The 25792-nt window shown below is 41.7% G+C and overlaps 1 protein-coding gene across 1 annotated transcript in view; it reads right to left on the bottom strand.

The window, feature by feature from the left end:
* Nucleotides 1–25244, bottom strand: part of PDE3A (phosphodiesterase 3A) — a 373127-nt gene extending 347883 nt beyond the window's left edge. The window contains exon 1 of the mRNA XM_065417047.1: nt 24240–25244. Within this exon, the coding sequence (XP_065273119.1) occupies nt 24240–25244 (1005 nt within the window). The remainder of the gene's footprint in view (nt 1–24239) is intronic.
* Nucleotides 25245–25792: the final 548 nt, after the last annotated feature.

Genomic DNA, 25792 nt, shown 5'->3' with positions numbered 1-25792 from the left:
CCTGCTCACTCAGGAACCTAGCTTTCAAAGCCTCCCGGATGCACAGCGCGTCCCGCTGGGCTCTTCTAATCGCACGGCTGTCTGGCTGGGCGTAATCAGCAGCCAGGCTATTTGCCTCAACCTCCCACCCCGCCATAAAGGTCTCCCCCTTGCTCTCACACAGATTGTGGAGCACACAGCAAGCTGCAATAACAATGGGGATATTGGTTTCGCTGAGATCAGAGCGAGTCAGTAAGGTTCTCCATCTCCCCTTGAGACGTCCAAAAGCACACTCCACCACCATTCTGCACTTGCTCAGCCGGTAGTTGAAGAGTTCTTTTTCACTGTCCAGGGCGCCTGTATAGGGCTTCATGACCCAGGGCATTAGCGGGTAGGCTGGGTCCCCGAGGATCACTATAGGCATCTCCACATCCCCAAGAGTTATTTTGTGGTCCGGGAAGTAAATATCTTCCTGCAGCCGTCTAAACAAACCAGAGTTCCTGAAAACACGAGCGTCATGAACCTTGCCCGGCCATCCGACGTTGATGTTTGTAAAACGTCCCCTATGGTCCACCAGTGCTTGCAGCACCATTGAAAAGTAGCCCTTTCGGTTGATGTACTGGCTGGCCTGGTGGTCCGGTCCCAGGATAGGGATGTGAGTTCCATCTATAGCCCCACCGCAGTTTGGGAATCCCATCGCGGCGAAGCCATCTATGATGACCTGCACGTTTCCCAGGGTCACTACCTTTGAGAGCAGTAGCTCAACGATTGCGTTGCCTACTTGCATCACAACAATCCCCACGGTAGATTTGCCCACGCCAAAGTGGTTCGCGACTGACCGGTAGCTGTCTGGCATTGCAAGCTTCCAGAGGGCTATGGCCACTCGCTTCTGGACACTCAGGGCTGCTCGCATCCGGGTGTCCTTGCGCTTCAGGGCAGGGGACAGCAACTCACAAAGTTCGAGGAAAGTCCCCTTCCGCATGCGAAAGTTTCGCAGCCACTGTGATTCATCCCAGACCTGCAGCACTATGCGGTCCCACCAGTCCGTGCTTGTTTCCCAGGCCCAGAATCGCCGTTCCACAACATCAACATGACCTATTGCCACCATGATGTCCTCGGCGCGGGGTCCCGTGCTTTGTGACAGGTCTGTGCCACTCTCAGACTTCAGGTCCTCACCGCGCTGCCGTAGCCTCCTCGCCCGATTTCTCAGCAACTGCCTCTGGGAAAGGTGGATAAGGTGCGAGGTGTTGACAACGGCCATAACTGCATCGATGGTCGCAGCAGGCTCCATGCTCGCAGTGCTGTGGCGTCCGCGCTGTCACTCACCAGAAAAGTGCGCGAACTGATTGCCCGCCGGCGCTTTCAGGGAGGGAGGGCGGGAGTGACGGTTGGATGACGACAGTTACCCAAAACCACCCTCGACACATTTTTTTCCCCAGAAGGCATTGGGGGCTCGACCCAGAATTCCAATGGGCAGCGAGGACTGCGGGAACTGTGGGATAGCTGCCCACAGTGCACTGCTTCCAATGTCGACGCTTGCCCCGTTAGTGTGGACTCTCAAAGTCGAATTACTGTCCTTAGTGTGGATACACACATTCGACTTTGTAATAGATTCCACATATTCGATTTAAGTAAAATCGAACTACTCTCGTAGTGTAGACATACCCTTAGATTTGCTTCCCAGAACCATGCTAGCCAGACTGCTACTGGCAAACTCCTTTGGAAGTCTGCAGCATGATTTTAGAACACAACTGCAATGTGATTCTCAACCCAAAATTAAAAAATTAAAATGCTGCCCACACTCATCAGGGAAGATGTGCTAGCACTCTCCTAACAACCATGCATATATACAGTCATAAGTAACTTGACTCTTAAAATCTCTCACCATTGCACTGCCTCCAGAGAAGCTCTATTGTCTCCCTTCTGTGTGAAGGGAGACACAGGGGAAGCATGGAGCAAGAGTGACAGACCAGCCAAGGTCAGGGAAGTGGAAAGGTTCCATGTTTCAAACCACAAGCCATGAACTCCAGCAGAAGGACTCTAGACAGCCCCAGACGACTTTGACCGCCAACCTAAAATCTGGCCTAGTGTGGTGAGGATACTGAGGCAGGGAAATGCATGTAGGGTTTATTATTTTGCATATATCGGTGTACTTCTCATGTGATTAAATAAAGAGCAATGGTATTACAATCCTCTGTGTGGTCATTGAAAACTGATAGAGACTCAAAACTAATTTTAAACACACTTTGATTTGTAAAAGGTTTCCAGGGGTCTGGACTCCATTCAGACTCTGCAGGCTTAAAACACCTGAGGATGTAGCAGCAGGATCTCTTCACAGCAGTCTGGTGAGTAGCCAAGAGGAGACACTCAACTAGAATAATGACAGCTCCAAAAAAGCATGGGTCTACTGGGGAGTGGAAGGAGCAGGGCATCAGAAATTCATGGAATAGCCTGGAAATCATAGTGGACCACCCTGGGTCACATACCAAAATTACCTTAATTAAACAAGCATACGTACAGATAAGGATTAGAACAGCCCCTCATTTAAAAAAAAAAAAAAAAAAAAAAAAGTTGGCCCTCAGCTGCCACCAAACCAAAATGTTTGGGTTTTTGGAAACTGGGCTCAATTTAAATTTAAAAAGGGGGGCTTGAATGTTAGAAAGGCAGAGACACACTATTGTTGAAACTAGACTACACCGTGGTTTGCTAAATAAATACAGCAACAGAATTGTGCTATTCTCAAAACAACCTTAAGGTACCCAACCCATTCCTACAGAGACTCAAAACCTTAAAATGCCCCCAATGGAGGGATTATTTCATGAAGTTCATTTATTGACTGGACAATTTCATATTTGACAGGCCCGGATTTTAACAGCCGTCTGAAAACCATTCAGTTAGCTACAAGTCAAATGACAAAAAGATTTGTGTTTTTAAAAACACAACTGAAGTTAAATAGAGTGTGGAATGTACTGCCTTTTTATGCTCACATCCTGCAGCTCTTATTCATGTAAGTGGCCCCCATTGACTTGGACAGCATTAACTCACATGAGTAAAGACGGAAGGATCTGGCCTTTATATGCTAATTTTGCTGTGCTTTCAAATCAGGCCGCTAAGGAACAACCATCCAATGCACAAATGCCAACAACTTGCCGATGCTTCATCTCACTTGTCACATGCAACCAATGTTTGACAGCCCAAAAGATTGTCTCGATAAATCAACAAGAACTTTGCTTAAGGGAACAGCAAGTACAAAAACATCTATGGCCAAAACACACCACCAAACTCCATCAAGGGTTTTTTAATGTATGTACTAACAGTGCAAAGTAAGTTGATATTTGGTAAATCAATATAAAATAATACTGTTCAGATGCAAAAATAGAAATTCTTGGCTAGTAGAACACTGTGAAGTGAGAAAACGGACTTCAGAAGCAACTTTTGACTTCTAACTCTTCATCCAGCTATGGCTGGGAGCATTACAGGCAGGATAGCCGGGGGGGGGGGAGGGGGGGGGAAGGGGGGGCGCGGAGGGGTGACTATGAGAGCTTGAGAAAGAAGGATGTAGACAGGAGGAATACTCTGAATTTTCTAAAAACATCATTGACAGCTAGCTTTGGAGGGACTCTGAGGCTATCTATCACCAGCTAGCCTCCAGCCAAGTGCTGAATTTGACTTTCTATGAAGGAAAGATTATCAGGGATTGGCAACCTTTGGCACGCGGCCCGGCAGGGTAAGCACCCTCGTGGGCTGGGCTGTTTTGTTTACCTGCTGCATCCACAGGTTCGGCGGATCGCAGCTCCCACTGGCCGCGGTTCGCTGTCCCAGGCCAATGGGGGCGGCGGGAAGCGGCAGCCAGCACATCCCTCAGCCCATGCCGCTTCCTGCTGCCCCCATTGGCCTGGGACAGCGAACCGCGGCCAGTGGGAGCCCTGATCGGCTGAACCTGCGGACACGGCAGGTAAACAAACCGGCCCGGCCCACCACAGTGCTTACCCTGGCGAGCCGCGTGCCAAAGGTTGCCAATCCCTGGATTAGACAATACAGGGAGCTGATTCCTCACCTCACTCAAGTAAATAGTCCTACTTATGCAAGTAAAGCAACCAAGATTTGGCCACTGTACAGAAGAAAACAGGTAAGTGAAAATCTGAGTAATTAACTTCCTCAATCAGTTTTTCTGGGTCACCTACTGTGGGGGTATTGAACTCCCTCAACCTCCACAGACTTCAATGGGACTCAAGGACACTTGGCACCGCATAGGATTGGGGCCTTAGGGGAAAAAAGCCAGTGATTTTGACAAACACCTCTAACCCAGGTCATTGGGGCAAGCAAGAACCAACACTCCAATTTCTAGACCTCTTCAACAAAACAAAAACAAAAACACACCTCAGGTGGTGTTAACAAGGAATGAATCAACGAATGTGCCCATTCTTGTGAGATGCAAATTGCCCTCATTTCCCACTGACTTCAATGGGAGTTGAAGACACTAAGCACCTCATAATATCAGGCCAAATATCTGTAGGGTGCTTTAGACATGAAAAGCGTGATAGAATGCCAAGTGTTATTACTGTAGGGGTCACCAATTCGCCATCTGGTATGTTAACATCATGGATATATGGTCAAAGTAATAACAGATTTTATACTTGCAGCTCTCTTTGGAAGCATCTGGCAATATGATTTAATAAAATTCACTGTCCGGAGGAGTTTACTCACAATCCATGTCACAGTGTCATTGCTTTCCAGCATTATATATTGGTACAGAAACAGAGGGGGAAATAAGATTGTTCTGAAATCTTACAAATACTACAGTATCTTAAACACTTGCACAGCACAGCAAATATTACGGTTGCAGGTTTGCAGCCTTAGGACTTTTAATATGAGATGATTCCAATAAGCCATGATCAGTCAATATGAGTAACTCATTCTCCAGTTTCACAGGTTATATATTTAGTGGAGAAGGTTTTTTGCATGACTAAAGTTAAAGGGCTACAATGGTTTTATTGACCCACTCGTGTGATTTGTGTATTTTCTGGGGTTTTGATTTTTGGGAGGGAGGGGAGCTGTTTTTTGAGGCATCCTGATGCCAGTGCTAATGGTACCATTAAGAACATTTCAATAACAAAAATAAAATAAATGTTTAAAATCAGAAAATCTTGCTTATAGTATCTAGCCCAAATTCATCCCTGGAATAAGACAGTCCAACACTTTTGACTTCAGTGGAGATGCACTCATATTAGGGCTGAATTTGGACCTCTCTCTTGCTGAAAAATGTAGAGAAGACGCTACTAGATAGCATTGATGTAGATACTTGTTAGAGAACTGTGATATAGTTATGATCATCAACCTAATTGTGGATTATCTCCTGATTAACAAGCTACCTAGGTCACTGTAGTAACTGATTCAAAGAAAAGCAAGAATTATTCTGATAGTTTCTATTGCATTAGAGGAGAAAGGAAGAAACAGTACAATTCTATATGCAGCAAAGCATTCCCATAACAAATGCTGTCTACTGGTTTGTAGAGACCAGTTGAAGACATGCTTTGTAGAAATATTTACTTGAGTTTCATACTGTACAGTACAACAAAAGATAGTATGTATTTCTAAGAGAAAAGCTTTTGGGGGCACAAAAATATACTAAGATAATCAAGCATATACACAGTGTAACTAGCACTCTGCCCAATGCCAGTATTCAAAATAGAAATGTAGAAGCTTCCTTTTGACTGTAAGCGAATGTTTTCTGACAACTTTTGAGTTAACCAAACATTGAGGTAGCTGTCAAATGTTTATCTCTTTATGGCTGCTTCAATTTCTTCATGACTAACACCTCCTGGATCTAATTAAACCAGGACTGAAGGAGCTTCTTTTTCCAATGGCATGCAGAGAAACTTGCTGCCAACATTAAATTGAAAATTTAGGTATTGTGTATGCCAAATAGGGTACAGTTTACTGAGAATCTTAGCATTAACATTAAGGGATCCAATCAGATGGTCACAGCCAGCTGACTGGGGTATATTTTATAGCTATATATAAAGTTAAAACTGACACTGAGTCACCAGATTTCCATTTTCACGAATCTGAACATTTTCATTAAATCATAAAGATAAATGATGGTCAATTATAATCTCTTACCATAAAACTTAGACACTTAAAAACAAAGAAAAGATGGACCTCAGATCATATCTCAACTTTTTCAAAGTTTGAGCATTTTGGAGGTCCACAGTTTTGTTCAACCCATCTCTGATATCAGGTCCTTTTTTCCTCTCTACCTCCTTGTCCCTCAGGGTACGTCTTCACTACCTGCCGTATCGGCGGGTAGCAATCGATTTATCCGGGATCGATATATCGCGTCTCGTTAAGACACGATATATCGATCCCCGAACGCGCTCACCGTCGACTCCGGAACTCCACCAGAGCGAGCGGCGGTAGCGCAGTCGACGGGGGAGCCGCGGCCGTCGATCCCGCACCGTCTGGACCCCAGGTAATTCGATCCAAAATACTTTGCATATCTTGGATCGATCCCCCCCAGTGTAGACCAGCCCTCAGCTGCATAAATGGAAAAAAAGATAGTTTCCCCTCCGATATGTAGGGATGAAAAGCTCCATACAAGATTTAAAAATATTAGTAGTAAACCAAAATCTCTCTGCAAACATTATTATGTCTTTGCTGAGAAACAGAGCAAGACATCTGCTTTGCATTGCATTTTGCAATACTGAATCTGATTAGTGGATTACCAAAGTGAAAATTAGCTCAAATCTACTGTATCTCTTTCAGGGAGAAGGCAGGGGAAGAATAGAAGTTCTCACTAATTTTAAACAGCATTGTTGCACCTTTTCACCAGTGCAGCTAGTTAAAGTTTGGGACCATCTAGGTATTCCAGTTGGGAGCAGAAGTTGGTGGCAGTCCGGTATTTCTTTGATGCAATTTTGTTTATTTACAAAGAACGCACAAAGTCCAGTGTCTCTGAACGCTGAAGGAATCATATAGCAGGAAACTGTTTCTTTTGCTCAGAGCAGCAAGAGCACTCTCTTTTCTACCTGCACCTCACCCAAAAACCTCCCCCCAAGTTTCTTTCAAGGTCACCCAGTGTGCTTTCAGCTGCTCTTTAGGTAGTTTTCTTTCTCTCTCTCCCACCCCCAAGCTCTCTTGTCTCTCCTCAGTTTCTTTGAGTTCTGCCTTCTCACACAAGCTCCTACCCACAACAATAGTCTGCAAGAGATCCTGGGCGGATTCACACACTCCTTTTGTTTGAGGTGGGGATTCTGCTTAGTTAGGTGTGAACTGACATTTAATTTATCAGTCTCAATCCCGTAACAAGATTTCACCCAGCTCATAACAATTTCTTCAAAATTAGGCCAGAGCAAAGAGTCCGTTCCCACTAAATGCAAGGTGGATCTTTGCCAAACGCTTCCATTTGTTATTTGGGGCCAACTTTCTCTCTTTTAGGGGTATTAATAAGATTTTCACATAAACCCCTCTCAACTTAGTCATCCTCACTGCTGTTAAACCTAGCTTTTACAGTTCTACTTCATTTGTGTGGCTTGCCAACAAAAACATTTATGATGTCACAAGCTCCACATATTTCCAAGTATCACTCGGGACATAAAGCCTAAAGGGAGTAAAGGGCCACTACAGTATCTTGGAAGCTGAAGATAAAAAGTTGAACCATTAAAAATAAGAGCCTCCAAGAAGAAAGATAAAATAAGGTCAATAATCAGCTATTCTTGAAATGCATTTTTTTAAAGGGAACAAAACAAGAACTTCTCAGCTAATGTAGATTTTCTTTGGGGGGGGGGGGGAAAGTGTATTTCACATTTTTCTGTGTTTATCTGAAATTTTCCTGTCTTTGAGTAATAGGGTCCACAGATCCTTTACAATGGGTACTTCAGCTTGCTTGCAGCATGAGGACCGAACCAGGTCAGTCACTGGCAGCAGAGGAATGCCCTGCCCTCTGACATTCCCATCAGTTGAGACAGCTTCCACAGTCAAGACAATTCAATTCTGCCTTTCTAAATTACTGATTGGATTAAATATATTTTGAGGGGAAAGAACAACAATTTCTTCTTCTGCTGAGGAAGGAAAAAATTCACTCCAATTAAATAAACCAACTTTGCATGGCAATTTCTGTCTGTATTCTAGATGATCCATTTGTCTCCAGAGTGGGACGGAGCTATGCAGAACAAACGGAGAGTAGGTTTGCAGGCATGGACCAACAGACACTGCTTGCAAGAATTCCCAGTCTCAGCACGTGGAGCCCACACTGACCCACAGTGGAATACACATAGGGACCAGCACTCAAACAACAACAAACGAATTTAGACCACAATGACAGGATTGGAGAGACTGTCTGGGAAGCAGTGATTCTGAAAAAGACCTGGGAGTCACAGTGGATAATCAGCTAACCATGAGCTCCCAGTGTGATGCTGCGTCCGAAAGGGCTAATGCAGTCCTTGGATAAATAGGGGAATCTCAAGCAGCGAGATTATATCACCTCTGTATTTGGCACAGGGCAACTGCTATGGCAATACCGCGTCCAGTTCTGGTATCTACAATTCAAGAAGGATCCTACAATCCTTTGTTTCAGAGAGGGGAGGGAAATTGGGCTCAGATACTGCTCCAAAAATATTTCAAGTGACTAGCAATCTCCCTATCCTCAAAGAGGCCTACTGTCTCTTCCCATTCCCGACCCCCACAGACCCCTCTGGGTCTCTCAAGGAAGGTACTGGAATGAGGTTCAAGAATGGACTCCCCAAAGAGTCTACCCTTCCAACTGCATAAGCTCCACATAGGCCAGAAGGGTCTTAATTTCCACAGGAGGCCCACGCCTAGGATATTAGAAGGGCACCCTAGGAGCTCTGTTATAGCAGTGGCAGCAGGGGAGGGAGCTTGGCCTGAAGGCCACTTACTGCACTCTCTGTTGGCATTGTCCATGCTGTGTCCAGCATGGCCCAAGATGACGGGGAGGAGACAGCTGGGCTTCATAGTTGCAGCATGTCTGCTGGTGTGGGCTATAGGTGTGATGTTCCAACTGGCACACTGCCCTCATGGAGAGAAGGGAGAGAGAACTGCTTACCCTGGCACCAGTTTTTCTGTTCTTCCTGGCTTCTCACATGCCCGGGGGAGGTCAAGGCAATTCTGCCTGAAGTAGGCTGAAAGTGGGGGGAACAGCATCCTACCAACAGAGCCATCTGAGCTCCCCAACAAGACATCTGGTTAAGGGGTAAAGCAAGAGAGACAGACCCTTCCTTTTGTCTCTGGTGTTCCTCAGCCATTCCGTCCCTGAAGCCTGCAGGGATACTAGCCACAGCAAAGGCCTCAAACAAGGAAGCAGAGCTCAGGGGATAGCCTCCTCAAAAAATAATAATAATCCTTCAGACACAGCTAGGAATTACTCAGGTACATCATCATACCAAACTTTTAGTCACAACTTTTAAATATATTTTTGAATTTTCCTCAGAAGAGCTCTGCAGTAAGGAGGGCTGACTGAGCTGCCTGCCACTGGGGGGCAGATAAACCAGTGGGAATTTCAGGCAACAGAGCACTCCTTTGCTGCCAGTGACTGACAAGCCTAGTTCTGCCTCCCAAGCACTTATTGTAATGATCTGCAGACCTTAGCACAATAAAGGTCATGGCATACCCGGTTCCCTCCTTCTGAACAGTGAGCTTCTAGATTTCTATCACCTCACAAGACAAAAAAGTGGTCAGAACTCAATTCGCCTGATTCACTGCACGCAACATGGGCCAGGTTTTCAGCTGGTGTAAATGACTGTAGTTTAACTGAGTTTCTCATACCAGCTGGGGATCCAGTCCTACAACTTGCAAATCTATGTTATTCTTTATTGTACTGTCTCCACATGCAGCTGGGAATAAACAATACACAGCTAAAGCCAGAATATGATGTAAGTACATATTTTCGAACTCAAGTTCTCATCCATTAAGAAGCTGGACCAATTCATAGACAAGCACTTTATCACTTCTGATCACAGCTTTGTAGAAGTTCCTGAGAGAGTAACAAAATCTGAAGATCTAAATAACAAGAGACAGTTTCCAGATATGAAGACAAGAAAATAAAAATCTGTTTTTCCGTGCAAATCTACTCGTATTGTATGTAGGGCATCCTGGTCTGAGACACTTAGGAAGCCAAAAATTATCTCAACTACGCAGATAAAAGAGGGTTACAGGTCCAAGGTGTGCCACAGCTAAAATATAAATAATGAAAGGTTTTGAACACGTATCTAGTAGTCATTGTTAACCATGAGAACAGTCCCATATCAGTAAATATGGAGTCAAGAAGTCACAGAGTTTGGGGACCAGATGGATGGAGAGCCTTAAATATCAGCTAAGCAAGTTTGTACACAACATACAACACAATAGAAAGCTGAAGTAAAGATTTAATAAGTTTAAAGGTAAAAGATAAATATATGTTTTCCAATATCTTCTATTATAACTGAAATTTTTTCAGTCTTCCAAGGAACATTGTTTTCTTGTGTTGTAGTGTGGAGAAATACATATGCTGTTCACATACACAGAGAATGCCTACAAATCATATTACCCAATAATATATATTTTGCATACTATGATCCTATGTTATTGTATTACACTGCCCATGCCAAGAATAGAGCAGGCTTTTAAGATACAAAAGTAATTGTTCCTACAATATAAAAGTCAGTTTCATCTTTGAAAACACAAAGTGTAATTCGCTTTGTAATAAGAAACAAATAGGAGGCCACAAGTCTAATTGTTTGTCAAGAAACGATACATTACAACCCCATTAGCCAGGTGAGTAAATTGTGAATGCCATCTGGAGTTAAGCTAGCCAGCAAGTTCATTACAGGCCATCCTAAGAGGTCAGTGGGAACTGCAAGTGCTCAATGCTTCTGATGATCAAAAGCATTTTTTAAAAGTCCACCCATGATAGTAGCTTCCAAAAACCTAGTCTAGTCCCTTCTCACAATTTAGCCTATCACAAAACACAGGGTAAGTATAACACCAAACCCATTAATAGAGATATGTTTATTCATTTGCAGTTCAGTGTAATCAGTTGATAATAAAGAATGCATTTAAGAATTTTAATTGCAGATGATTAAAATTGGTCTAAAAAAAATGGTCTTAAATCAGTACTTGAATATGAATTATACGCTCAGCATTTCACAGTTAAAGGCAAACACAAAGATTTGAATTAAACAGAAATGCCAGCTGAACTATGAAAAATCAATCAATCAACGAATCCTTTGGAAGTAGTGTTTCTGCTACTCATTTCCATAAGCACGCTAATAAATAATATAAACACTGACTGGTTTGCCACTTCCTCGAACATGGGTATATCAGGGCAGAAGTAAACCTGTTATACAACTAAGCAGTAAGTTTTAATGGATAAAGCACATCATTCATACATCTGGGAAATTTATCTCAGCCAACCATTTATTTTAACTAGTCTTATCTCATTCCTTACCAGGCAGAATTCCATGCTACAAAAGCCTCCACACATCTCCTGGCTCACTTTGGCATTGTTTTCATTCTATATCCATGAGAACAGTGCTGGCCCGAGCTGTACTGGGAACTTATCAGATTCTCACGTCTAAACACTTTTGCGCTCCAGGTCACAGCTGAGGTTAGTGGCAAGACAATCACTTTGGGTACCCAAGTGACTGAACATGACCAGCAAGAACTTTTATTTCCAGTGCAGGAATAGCCTCTACATTTGATTTATATATTATATATCATAATAAACCCATGCACAAATGCGCTCACACACACACATACACACACCAAATTCCTGGTAAATTATAAATAAAAAAGTAGGAGAATTCTAGCAAAATTTAAGAGTCATTTAAAGTCCAGGTTACATTTTAAAAGTGTAATTTATCGTGAAATTAGTTAGATCCCAAATAAAAATTTTAAATTAAGGAGTGATGAAAAATACATTAAGACAAAAAGTCAAGAAATGATTACAGAGGCTGACACAAAATTACAAGCCTGTGCAAGATATGTACCAGTGCCTGCAAACATGTTAGAAAACAACCTTAGCTGTCCAGAAAGTACAATGTCACACTATATTTCTGCACTCAGAAACTGTGTTCTAAGAACTCAACTAAGAATTCTATCGCTTCAAGCTACAATTTCAATAGCAGCTTTTGGAGGGCTGGAGTGGAGTGGGGAGATAATGAAGCATGGTCTCCAAGTTACCAATTTGAGTTTTTGAGATTAAAAAAGGTATTGCACAAGAACTCAGGTAACTATGTGAGCAATTCAGCCAATACTAGCTTTGAATTACCATCTTTAATGAGAATAAAACCACCTATTCACATTCCACTATGTTATTCATAAGCATGGGCACCTTCACCTGTCTGTGATTATCAAACAAAGCTACTCTTTTCAACACTGAAACACCGAGAAGATGGGTTTTACCTTGCAAACAAACAAACCCTTCTGAAATCTGTTTCTTAATAGTGGTCAGTTTCCCATAATTGGACGCTAGCGCTAGTTGCGGATTCATATGTGGAAAGTGCCCTCTCTTCATAGATTCTAGGACTGGAAGGGACCTCGAGAGGTCATCGAGTCCAGTCCCCTGCCCGCATGGCAAGACCAAATACTGTCTAGACCATCCCTGATAGACATTTATCTAACCTACTCTTACATATCTCCAGAGATGGAGATTCCACAACCTCCCTAGGCAATTTATTCCAGTGTTTAACCACCCTGACAGTTAGGAACTTTTTCCTAATGTCCAATCTAGACCTCCCTTGCTGCAGTTTAAGCCCAGTGCTTCTTGTTCTATCCTTAGAGGCTAAGATGAACAAGTTTTCTCCCTCCTCCTTATAACACCCGTTTAGATACCTGAAAACTGCTATCATGTCCCCTCTCAGTCTTCTCTTTTCCAAACTAAACAAACCCAGTTCTTTCAGCCTTCCTTCATAGGTCATGTTCTCTAGACCTTTAATCATTCTTGTTGCTCTTCTCTGGACCCTCTCCAATTTCTCCACATCTTTCTTGAAATGCGGTGCCCAGAACTGGACACAATACTCCAGTTGAGGCCTAACCAGCGCAGAGTAGAGCGGAAGAATGACTTCTCGTGTCTTGCTCACAACACACCTGTTAATGCGTCCCAGAATCATGTTTGCTTTTTTTGCAACAGCATCACACTGTTGACTCATATTTAGCTTGTGGTCCACTATAACCCCTAGATTCCTTTCTGCCGTACTCCTTCCTAGACAGTCTCTTCCCATTCTGTATGTGTGAAACTGATTGTTCCTTCTTAAGTGGAGCACTTCGCATTTGTCTTTATTAAACTTCTTTATTAAATTTTCTTTTCTGCACTAGTGCTGCTGTTGCAGAAAAGAAAGATTACCCTGCTACTTAATGGTAGGGTGTAGGGTGTACCTGGCCCTTCGTGGACTTCTGCTGAAGGCCTTAAGGTCCTACTATACCTTGCCCCAGAAAGGAGCTGTGAAGGTGTGTCCTCCAGGCCTGCCTAGAAAGTCTGCACAGAAGCAGCCTGTCAGGCCTTGCAGTTCCTTTTATTGGAGCCGGACGCTTGAGCCACTGAAGACCTGGCTAGCAAGGTCAGCAACCAATTGTATTGTATCATGGAATAGGTTTGAGTGTCATCCATCCAAAAGCATTGTTTTGGCTTTGATGTACAGACAAGCTGGCAAAGCTGGGTGTGCAATGAAAATCAAATTAGGTTTGGTTAGCATATGACCTCTAACAGGATACCCTCCTCCTCCTCCCCGCCCCCCCAAAAGGCTATTATTTCATTCAGTGCTTTGCTATGGTTGCAATATTTAATTTCAGCATCGTGCATAATAAAAGGTTGTGCAACCCTCCCCTCCCAATCCACATAGCTGCACGATAAAGGCTACACATTCTTAAATGCATCATTTTAATTGAGATGTTAAGGAAATACATATACCTTTAGGTCACACAAGCGCTTATTTCTAAGGCACCTGCAACTGAAAGCTTGGGAGAACAAACCTAGAAGATCTGCTGTTTATTCGCATAATTAGAAGGGAAATATTGCTCAGGTGCAGATTCCCAAGCAGTTCAGATTTTATAGCTCTTTCAAAATACCTTCTTTCATTGCTGGTCAGACCCTCAAGTGTGGTTACGGCTCAAGCTACTCAAATGCCAGAATAGCATATTAAAAGAATGTCAGGATACTAGTCAAACATTATTTCAGCAATTTTCAGTTTATAAAGCTGAGGGAATATTTCTCAGACTTATTCAACAAATATTGTGAACTTTTCAGAGAATATATTAGTCTAATCATTTCCCCACCACCCCAATTATCTCTTAAACTCAAAGGATGATCCTCCAAACATGATTAGTTCCAATGGTTTAAAATAAATAAATAAATCAGGAAATCCAAAGGAGTTTAACTCCTGGCTGTAGTACAACACGATCCTATAAACTAGATACTGTAACAATTCTGATAATCAAATTAAAACCATAGGCATCAGTCTTTAAGTAAGGATGAAACAGATTATCAATTTAGTCTGATTAAGATTCTGCTGTTGAGACTTCGATGGTAACTCTACAATGGCTCAACATCATTTTCCTCGAATCAGTATATCTAGGATTGCTTTATTTTGTAGACCCGTTAGCAGGGCTAAGGTGAGTTCTAATTCTAACAGGACTCTATTGAACTGTTACTTTTTCATTTGCCATTAATGCTTCACTCAGCAATTGTCAGCAAATATCCTGTGTGTCTCTTGCACACAGACTTCCTATGGAGAGTTAAAGAGGCAACATACTTTTATTGATGCATGAAACATTTTTCCTTTATTTTAAAATTCAATCCTAAACTTCAATTCTATCTATAAAACAAGACCAAACATGGGCAGCCAACAGAATATAGAGTGCAGGCAAATAAATTATTTTAATCTCGAACACTTTGTTGTAGAAGGGTGGGTGCATTAGATAGGGAGAGAGCACATCAATAGCAAAGGTTATTTTTGACACACAGAGGTTTACATTTTCCCAGACGTTGCACAGGCCATGAGAGAAAACATTAGGCTTTGCTGCATTTGTGTAACTGATTCTTGTTGGCATCGTTTTTCCTAACAATTTTGAGTACTTGATTGTGTTAGGAATATCGAAAATGCCATAGTAGATTAGACCAGTGGTCCATTTAGCTCAGCGTTGTGTCTGTGTGAGTGACCAGTAGCAGATGCTTCAGAGACAAGAGTAAGAACCCTGTAGCAGGCAATAATAGAATAACTTGTCAACAGGGGAAGTTTCTTCCTATTATCAGTTAGCGGATTCCTTATCCCCTTAAACATGAGAGTTTTAAAAAGAAAAGTATTCATTTAACCTATGTAATTTAAATTTGGATGGTCTCATTCTCCATAATAAATGTCTAATCCTTTAAAAAAAAAAATCCTACTAAGCTCTTGCCCTCAATGATATAATGACAGAGTTCCATGGGTTCATTATGTGTTGTCTGAAACAAAAATCTCGTTAGTTTAAAATTAGTTTAATTGAATTCCCCCTTATTCTTAAACACAATTCATATTTTGTATTCTTCTATAATCTCTCTACTTATTAATTTATTTAAACTACAGGTACTTACAAGCTTTTCAGTCTCTCCTCACATGAAAGTTCTCCAAGCCCCTAATAAATTGTCATCCATCTCTGAACTCTCTTTATTACTAATACACCATTTTAGAGAAAGGGTGACCAAATATCACCCAGGCAAGAGAGCCTACTATTAGTGTAAATAATGGCTTTATAATATTTTCAGCATTATTTTCTATCCCATCATCTCTATAGCTATCCTTTTGATTAGCTCTTTGACTGAGATTGCACAACAAACATGTTTTTAACTGACACCTAGTCCTTTTTCCTGAGTGGTCACATTACATAGTTACTTTAAAACATATCAATGCATATGAGTAGTTTCAATTAGTCTTTTCCCTATGTTTCCTTTCATTTTTCCTCATTGTTGAATTTGCCATCATGACACCCATTCAGTTAATTTTGTTAGGTCCTTCTGAAGTCTTCTCTAATGTTGACTTACCTATATTACCTTACCATAATTTTGTCTCAATGCACATTTTGCCACTTTACTGTCCACCTAGTTTTTCAAATAATTAACATATGAAACATCACTGATGCTAATACAGAACAACGGGGAATATCATCATTAATCTTTCACTATATTGAAAAATTGGCCTACTCTTTGTTTTCCGACTCTTATCCAGTTTCTAATCCTTGACAGAACATTACCTTTTACCTAATGATTACTTAGTTACCTTGGTAGCTTCTTGGGAGGGCTGTGTCAAAGCTCTGTTAAGAAGGTCCAAACAAATTCTACCTTTAGTAGACATTTTCCTTTATCCACTATTTTGTTAACATGCTCAAAGAATTTTAACAGATTAGAGAGGCATGATTTTCCTATACAACAATTGTGCTGGTTTTCATAGATCCCACAGCCAGAAAGAACCATTGTGATTATCTAGGCTAATCTCCTGTATAACACAGGCCAGAGAACCTCCCCAAAATAATTTCTAGAGCAGATCTTTTAGAAAAACATCCAATCTTGATTGAAAAACGGCCAGTAGGGGAGAATCCACTACGATTGTTCCAATGGTTAATTAATTACCTTCACTGTTGAAAATTTACACTTTATTTCCACTCTGAACTTGTCTAGCTTCAACTTCCAGCTGTTGGACTGTCATACCTTACACCTTTCTTTACTAGACCAAAGAGCTCATTATGAAATATTTGTTCCCTATTAGGTGCTTATAAACTGTGATTAAGCTCACTCCTTAACCGCCCTGTGTTCAACTAAACAGATTGAGCTCCTTGAGTGAATCACCATAAGGCATGTTTTCTAGTCCTTTAGATTTGTCCCTATCCTATCACATTCACCTAGATGTTTAACCATTCTTATATTTAATCATCAGGTGAAATGTCAACAAAATTTGATCTGACACAGACAATTGAAAATAATTTTTAAAAAGAGCAAAAAATGTCTCCATTATAAAACACATTAACTGGCTGATATATATAAATATATATTTTCCTATATATAGATAATAAAGATGGAAATGCATTTATTCCTGATATAATTCCACTGACATCAGTGAAGTAGCAAGGATGGATTTTGCCCATTATTTTGCCCATTTTTGAATTTATCAGCTGATATACTTGTTTGCAAGTCATAGTGCAAATCAGAGTAGGATCTCTGATGCCCTCTAAGGACCCAATCTTTTCTTTACCTCACATGAATAGTGTCACTGATTTCAGATGGGACTACTCACATTAATAGGTGTTTGCAAGACAGAGGGCTAGACAGAGAGCGTTTTTGGAATAACACTGAGTGGGAGTTACAAATACACATGCAGGAAAGCAAGAGAGAACTGTTAAACTGTAAGGCTCACCATCAAGTTTTTGAACAATAAATCACAGTTCTCCCCCAGACTCCTCCAGTCCGAACGTATTCAAATAAAACTCGGCATAGAAAACAGCTAATGTTCTCCAGAAGCAAAGGTTAAAAATTGAAAAAAACACTGACTTTTTTTTGCTATTACTCAAACAAATCACTGCTCTGATGCAGAGAAGTCCACATAGCATAGCAACTCCAGAGGCAACAGGTTATCTAATATACTGTATCAATAGCAGAACTGTCCAGAACAAAATGAGTACTATACCAGCATACTTCAGATATGCTTATTTCTGAATGATATACTGAGTAAAATATAACCGGTTCAGGTGATGGTTTAATAATCTATTCTCTTATTCTCTAGGCAATAACTTTCTGAAGTCCACTCTGATGAGAGGAAAAAAGTTTTTACTTTATTTACTATTTGAATCCCATTCAACAACCAACATTACTTAGAACATCTAATTGAATAAAATAGGCTCTAACATACATTTGGGGGAAAATACTAAAAGAAAGATTTTTAGGAATCAGATGAATATTTTAATTTCAGTGGGTCTTTTATTTTTTAAACCACTTATGATGCAGTCAACTTATGCCCATTTTAAGCCCTGTGGTTAGCGGCCATTACAGCTCTGCCTCTCCTACAGTTTCAAAGTGTTGGGTTTTTTTAAATAAGATCAATATATTCCTTATTTTTACAAAATACAGATTGTGTGTCAGCTTCCTGAAAAAAACGATTCAGAGAATGAGCACAGTAACATCAGAATAAGACAGAGTCTCACAAATGTCACAATTAACGTCCAAAACATCACGTGTCACTGTTTGTTTGTTTTTCAGGCTTCTCAAAACATATTTTATACACAAGGTCACTGTTTTGGTTGTTTGTTTAATTAAAATGACAACCCAGCATACAGAGGATTTCTTTCAGCTCCACAGCTTTGCATTTTCACACTTTACACTCAGTTCAGAAAAAGCAGAAAGTCACTACTGTATTTTACTCCCCCACCAACAGAAAAAAAAAATCTGTATTTAACAGATTGTTTTATGGTCCATTTTTGTCAATTGTGACAGTTTTCCCAACAGCTTTTCAATTTCTGAGAGTTAAAAATGCAACCTAAGTAAAAGGCAGTTTACTTACATGAAGTCATGCTTAACAGAATTACATCTAGAATCCATGTATGATTTTTCAGGAGTCTGACATATATTAAGCAACCATATTTCAGCAAGTCACCAGAGGACATTATCTAAGCATTAACTTATTTGCCTAAATATATATGGATTTTTTTAAATTTAAAATCTATATCCTATCTAGTACCTTAATTTGGATCTCTTCCATTCTTAGGGAGATGGTATGAATATTACAGATTTAAGCTTCTATACCACACTGACAGTTGCAGATTAAAATTAATGTTATTCCTGTTTTAAAGGCAGTATACTAGAGAACTTAAAAAAATCCACTTGTCTCCAACACATGAAAAGCTCAAGCCAATTTCTGTAGAAGCTAAGATATTTTTTTAAAAAATAACAACACCCACTAGATCTTACAGCTGAAAAGATAACTTTCCAAATGTGAACTGATGCAGTGCTGTCTTTTCGAGTCTGCAGCCAGCCCTAATGCCTGACACTGCTCATATCTTTCCCAAGCAGCAGAGTAAAATTGGCAAAACAAATTGGGTTGTCTAAACTACCGTGCGGGTAGTTCTCTTTGATACGCAACTTCAGCTACGTGAATAGTGTAGCTGAAGTCGACGTACTTAGCTCTACTTACCACGGTGTCTTCACTGCAGTAATTCGACAGCTGATGCTCTCCTGTCAACTCCACTTGCGATAAATCGACCACTGAGCGCTCTCCCGTCGACTCCGGTACTCCTTCAGAACGAGGAGCGCATCTATACTAGACGCAATAAATCGACCCCCACTGGATCGATCACTGCCCGCCGATCCAGCAGGTACTGTAGACAAGCCCTCAGGTCATTTCCACAGAACTATTCAAAAACCCCAAGAGCATTGGTGAAACTCACAAGATACATCACAATTTCACTCTGCTGCTGTCTGGGAAAGCTAGGTGAGGCAGGCACTGAAACTACTCATGGGAAAAAGAGGATTTGAAAAAGTCATGGGGAAGGGTATGGTAGTGGAGACAAACCCTCAATTCCCCTCTCAACAGCTGAGAGTTGCAATAGTGAAAACACTATCTCCCACCATTCCAGCACCCAGATGAAAGACCTCTCTCCTCCCCAAAGCAATCAGGAGACTACTGGGCAGAAGAGGAGCAAAGAGAAATGAAAGATCCTTCTCCTTTACGGCAACCATAGGAGACAGTGTGGTGGAAGAGACACTTCAAACGCATCAGGCATCTAGTAGGCAGAAGCTGACACAAAAGATGGAACCTTGGAGCAGGGTCAGCACTCTGATAGAAAGTCCAGTATTACCTCATTTCCCAGCAACTTGATGTAGGTTTCTTACCAGGCACCCTTCAACCTTGTGAGTCCCCTATCTGTATGTGCATTAGCCAGTGGTTAATAAGCCTGTTTTTTAAACTAGAAGATATTTCAAGCCTTGTGATATTGTCTTTGGTTCAGCGACTGATCGCTACAGTGCATTCCTGAAATTAATATAATAAATACAGCAAACTGAACTGCTTTGAGCTACTTCTTCAACTGGCAAAACTTGCTTGTAATAAAATCATATTACATGCATACACCAAAAAGGGGGGGGGGGGAAATCTATGCATGGAATACAACTTGGCCCACCTATGCATATGCAGTATAGTAACATTGTCTTTAACATCTTAGGGCCATTTCTTGCCTCTGGATGCTTGCATGCAATTACACATTCAAATCAAAACAGACAACCATCCTGGCCTGTACAGGCTCCAAGACAGTTATCTCCGAAATGTATTATACTCCAGCATGTAGGGTTTCACACCAGAAACACCAGAGCACAGCAAAAAGGCTACCAGATCTGCTGGGCCTCTCTTCTGTTACCAGCTTTAACAAGAAGGGTAAAGATGGCTTGACAAGGTGTAAAGAAGATTTGGCCATCAAGAGTAGTGTCACCTATGTGCAGCTACCCAAAACACCATGCACATTTACATCAGTGAGGAAAATATACATTCATTCATTATGTTTTTCACTCATTCGCAATCTTGCTCACCAGGTTCCCCCCCCAAAAAAATCTGGACGCCTGATCCCTCAAGGAACCAAGCATCCTCAACTGCTTCTGATGAAAGCTGAAGGTATTCGGTACTGTGATGTTTTGGGGATCATTCAGACCAGCAAGGAGTTCCGTAACCTTGGGGTGCCTTAATGCTATGCTGCTGATTGTCACAGGTACCTCACAGAATCAGGCCACCATCAAGTCACTCCCTTCTCACTGACGACTACACACATGCCAAGTGGAAATCCAAACTATCTGTTCAGCTAAAAAAAAAAAAAAAAAAAAGGCACTAAATAAAAATGTGAACAATTTCCCAGAGAGTGGCTAAATGGATTTCCATTGTTTATTATTTTTAAAGTTCATTTTGGGGCTGAGAAAAAGATAAGATGTTTCCACCAGAGATAATTTAGGGACACAGAGGATGCGTTCAGCTACTGACACCAGGGGTTTAAAGTAAAAGCACTTAATGATAACTAGGCTAACACCAGTGTAACTCAAATATACCTAACAATTCCAAACACTTTACTTTGATAGTGCAAGGCCAAATAGATGAAAATGTCCTGAATTTATATTTCAGTGGCAAAAAGTCAGTTTATGACCGTTAAGACATCATTACTTACCACATCATCATGACCACCACTATAGCTCTTTGGGGTAAAAAAAAAAAAAAAAACAACAAGCAAATCTCCACTCCTCCACCCTCCACTGTTCATAAGCTTTAGAACAGTGGCTCTCAAACTTTTTTACTAGTGACCCCTTTCACATAGCAAGTCTCTGAGTGCGACCCCCATATAAATTAAAAACACTTTTTTACATATTTAACACCATTATAAATGCTGGAGGCAAAGCGGGGTTTGGGGTAGAGGTTGACAGCTTGCGACCTCCCATGTAATAACCTCGCGACCCCCTAAGGGGTCCCGACCCCCAGTTTGAGAACCCCTGCTTTAGAAGAATCCCACACTACTACACAAAATTAGATACTGAAATAGTATTACTTTGGTCAAATGAAAGCTTAATAAGATTGATATTTTACATTGCTGAGCATATAAGAGGTAATGGGCAATAGCTCTGTAAGAGGTTCACAAGATCTTTGCTTCTTATATTATCTGCTACACAATTCAAGCAGGTTTTTCAGCCCATTAAAACAATATTGTGGGTCTATTTCCTGATGTGAGCTTTCACATCTCTAAAACACCATACAAAAAAGCTCTCTCTGACTTGCAACATTCTATTCAAGGTTGGGGTTGTTTTTGTTTTGTTTTTTACTCTGTTCTGGGGTTTTTGAGAAGTTGTTTTTAAAGTATTTTATTTTAAACATGTTATATTTAAAAGCTGTCCTAAAAAGAAACATTTACCTATGGCTTCTTTAAAGTTACCAAGAGCCGATTTTCCTTATAAAGACAAACTTTGTTTTGCTGTCAGCCAAAAGGGACTTTCTCTGAGAGCCTCGCAGAATTTCTTGTTACTGTCTTTGTTATTTTAAAAGGGTGGTGGTAGGAAAAGGGAGTGTGAAGAGAAATTAAACACACACTCAACGTGACAATTTGCTTCTAAAAACAAACTTGGAGATAATCATCCATTTTTGATTAAGCAATGGCATGAGCAATCCATGATCCCTCTATTGATTAATATTAAAGTAGAAAAGTGGCAAAATCCCTGAAAATAGTAAACTACATAGTTGTCAGTTGACTCCACTGTACAGTCTATTGTGGGGAAAACTGGAACTTCTCAAGACATAATTAAACCTGTGCTCCTAAGTGAAAACATTAAGACAAATAGAGAAAGTAATCGGTTTGCTATAGTGGATTTAATAATACTGTATATGATAAAGATGATTTGCGAGCTATTCATAAGCAAAAGAAGATAACTATAGTAGGGCTTAATAGACCATATCAAAGTAATTACATTTAAACATGTCTGCTAGAAATTTGCATTTATTTGAAGTGCCACAGCAAGTGGAAACATATTCTAGACATTACACATGATTAGTGCAAGAAACCTCTGGAAATGTTTATTGTCAAATAAAGTAAACATCTAAGAGAGAAAAATAAAGTTATTGTATTTACAAATGGTTCTTACACCCTAATTACTCTCATATAATTCATAATAAAACAGAGTCAAAACTGAGTCAGTTTTCTATTTTTTCCACACTGTTGGAGACTGTGGTAAATATTTATTTAACATTTTTGTTTAGATAAAATAAATAAGTACATTTGTTGTAAAATATGCCTCAAGGATATAGGCTGTCAGGGATTTTTCTAGCAAATGTCATAAACAGCCACAAAGAGATGTAATCAAACCATTTCCAGAAACAAACTAGACACCCACACCATATGGTTAGATGCCATCACTTAGAAAATACTTAACTGCTTATCCAGCAAGGGACCTGAAAGAAAGCCTTTGGTATAACGGCATAAGCTTTAGCTGGCCACAGTTCACCAAGTCATTTTTAATACTAATGGAAAAGAAAATATAACACCATTTGCCACTTATTTCCACCTAGGTTTCCCTTTTCACCACTGGGCAAGTGTCATACGGACTCCAAATATGCTCAATTACACTCAGTCCATCGAAAAAGTCTTCTGCTGTGTAAGGTTAAGTCTCAAAAACTCAGAAAACAATTTCAAATGCAAAATTAAGTTTTAATGGTGTCTATCTGGAATCCCTTATTGTTTCTGTTCATCTCCTTAGATATATTTTTTTTCTTTTCAGAGCTTACAGAGAAAAACTTTTCTAGACAAAAATACATAAATTCAAATTCAAACATCAGTTTTTACAAAAAAAAAGGTTAAACTAAATAAAAAAACATATCAAAGGACAGAAGAAATGGGGTATAAAACTTCTTGATCACTTCAATGTAGTAGTAGCAAAGAGGGGAAAAGCTAAGATGACAACTTAACTACTGCAGGCCCCTTCTTAAAAAGCACACTCAATACATTAGGCAAGAGGCTTTTCCCTATACCGAACAGAACTAAAAATATGCTTATTTCAGAAAGATGAACTCCTTTTAAGGACCAGTGAAAGTTTAATACGATTAATGCCCTCTTTCAACAAACCAAAAAAAGTTCAGAAATCACTGTTTATAATTGATGCTAGATGCTTGTCCAGCCTGGGCTAACCTAGACTTTAAATAACACACACACCACCGCAGTATTTAGAGCCAGCCCAGCAACAGCTAGCTATACTGTTGGCCAAGTTAAAAAAAAAATCTTCAGCGTAAAAACCTCAAGATTTTACATTAATATAGTGAAACTTTGAAACAAGCCTTGCCTTGCTCTAAAGACTCCTCTGATTCTTTCCCCCTTCTACTGAACAGAGATAAATAAAGCCGACCAGAGTGCTGAAAACTAAAATAAAAAGTGTTACTAAGGCAGATTAAAGTGATATTTCCAGCACAAAAATAAGGGGGAAGAAAATTGGAATTTGGGTAGGGGCTACCGAACTCTTCAAATTTCACGTACAGTTCCCACTTCCCTAATTTGTGGGAAACATTCAGCCGCCCTGATATACATCCAAAGGAGCGAGCAAAAAGTTTGTAGCAACTCGCAACGCTTCACTCCCTCTTACGACTCCTTTTTCTAGTGTCTGCTCAACCAACCAAACAAACAACAAATAAAAATCCCCCGCAAGTTTGCTGTACCCTGACTGCTTAGTTTTCCTTCTTCCTCAGCCCCCGGACTCCTGGATTTTCCCTGGGATTGTGAAGATCTGTCGCGCTCCTTACCTGCTCCCTAGGTATGCAGGGCAGGGAGGTCCTCCGATGAGACTTGTTGCTGCAGCTGGACATCTCGGGAGAGATCATGGAGCTGGACCTCCTCCTCCTCTTAAACACCGGGACCTCTTCCTTGGCCAGCTGGGCACCAGAGACCTCTCTATGCTGCGCCGCCCCGGAATGGGGCAAGAGCTGATCCGCGTACCTGGCCAGCAGGATGCCCAGTAGCCCGAACAAGTAAGCCAGGTAGGGTCTCCAGGCTACCTTGATCCTCTCTAAGGAGACGAGGGACGTGGTCCTGACCGCACTAGTCAAGGCGATCATGAGGACGCCCTGCCTCAGCTTCAGCACCAGCCATGTCACAGTGGCCAGGCAGCTCAGCACCACCCCCGTGGCGGTGAAAGCAAGCAAGTGATCCTCCCCTACCGCAAACCCAATCTGGACAATCGCTTCCCCCCCGCAGCAGGCGGCCAGGAGTAAGGCGGCTGTGTGCAGGCGGACCCCGGAGCGCAGCAAGTACAAGCCCATCCAGAAGAAGACACACATGAGGCTGAAGAGCAAAGCGATGGGATGCAGCCAAGGAGTCAGCTGGAAGCTGCTGCTGCTACTGGGGAGCCCTGCTGGGGGAAACGGCAAACCACCCGCTTCTCCTCCTCCAGCTGTTGCGGCTGCTGCTTCCTCCTCCGCCGCCACTATCTCCTTCTCCTCCAGATTGCAGCCGATCTCCCCCCGGACCAACCTGACCACCAGAGCCAGCAAGAAGGACAGGGATCCGGCGCAGAGAGCCGAGGAAAGTTTCCGGGAGCTCCAGATTTTCTGCAGCACCAGGTCTCCCCAGCAGAGCTGGCAGGTTGAGTCTTCCTTTTGCCCCTGCTGAGTGCCCGGCTGCTGCTGTTTCCCATCAGAATAACAATACCCATTGCAATCGGATCCTATTCCTGCTGCTGGGCTTTTCTCCTCGCCAATGCTCCGGTTAGACTTGCCCCTGACACTGGCAGAGTCGCTGGTCAGAGCCATAGTTTCAGCCTCCCCTCTTCCCCCACACACACACAACGAGGCAACCCCGTCCCGTCCCCTCCCCTCCCCAGCAGAGAGAGAGAGAAATCCTCTCAAGTTCCTCCAGAGGTTGCAAAAATTAATATCTATCACTGGGTGCAAACGGAGAAGCGCAGGAGGGGGTAAGGCTAGGAAGAGTCTGCAAAGTTAAAGCCTCTCATTTTGTAAGGAGATCAGCCTCCCTCTCCTGTCCCCTGTTCAAAGAGCCTGTCGCCCTGGTTATAGGCTCTCCCTCCGAGATCGCTGCAGGTTAAAAAAAAAAAAATCCACGGGGTTGTCGGACGGGGCGGAAGAACAGAAAGAAGCCGCTGGACAAAGTCAGCAGCGCTGGTTCATTTCTAGGCCATCATTGCTCCCCCGCACTCCTGCTGCTCGGGAAGGAGGTGCGGGGAGGGGGGGAGCGGGATGGAGCTGCGTGCGGGCAGCTGCAACAGGGACTTTCTGCCCGCTTTCTTCTTCTTCCTGCTGCTCTCTCGCGCGCTCACTCGTCCCTTCTCCTCCGGCGATCC

The sequence above is a fragment of the Emys orbicularis genome, chromosome 1, assembly GCF_028017835.1.
Source record: "Emys orbicularis isolate rEmyOrb1 chromosome 1, rEmyOrb1.hap1, whole genome shotgun sequence".
Lineage (NCBI taxonomy): Eukaryota > Metazoa > Chordata > Testudines > Emydidae > Emys > Emys orbicularis.
This window is presented reverse-complemented; position numbering and strand designations above follow the sequence as displayed.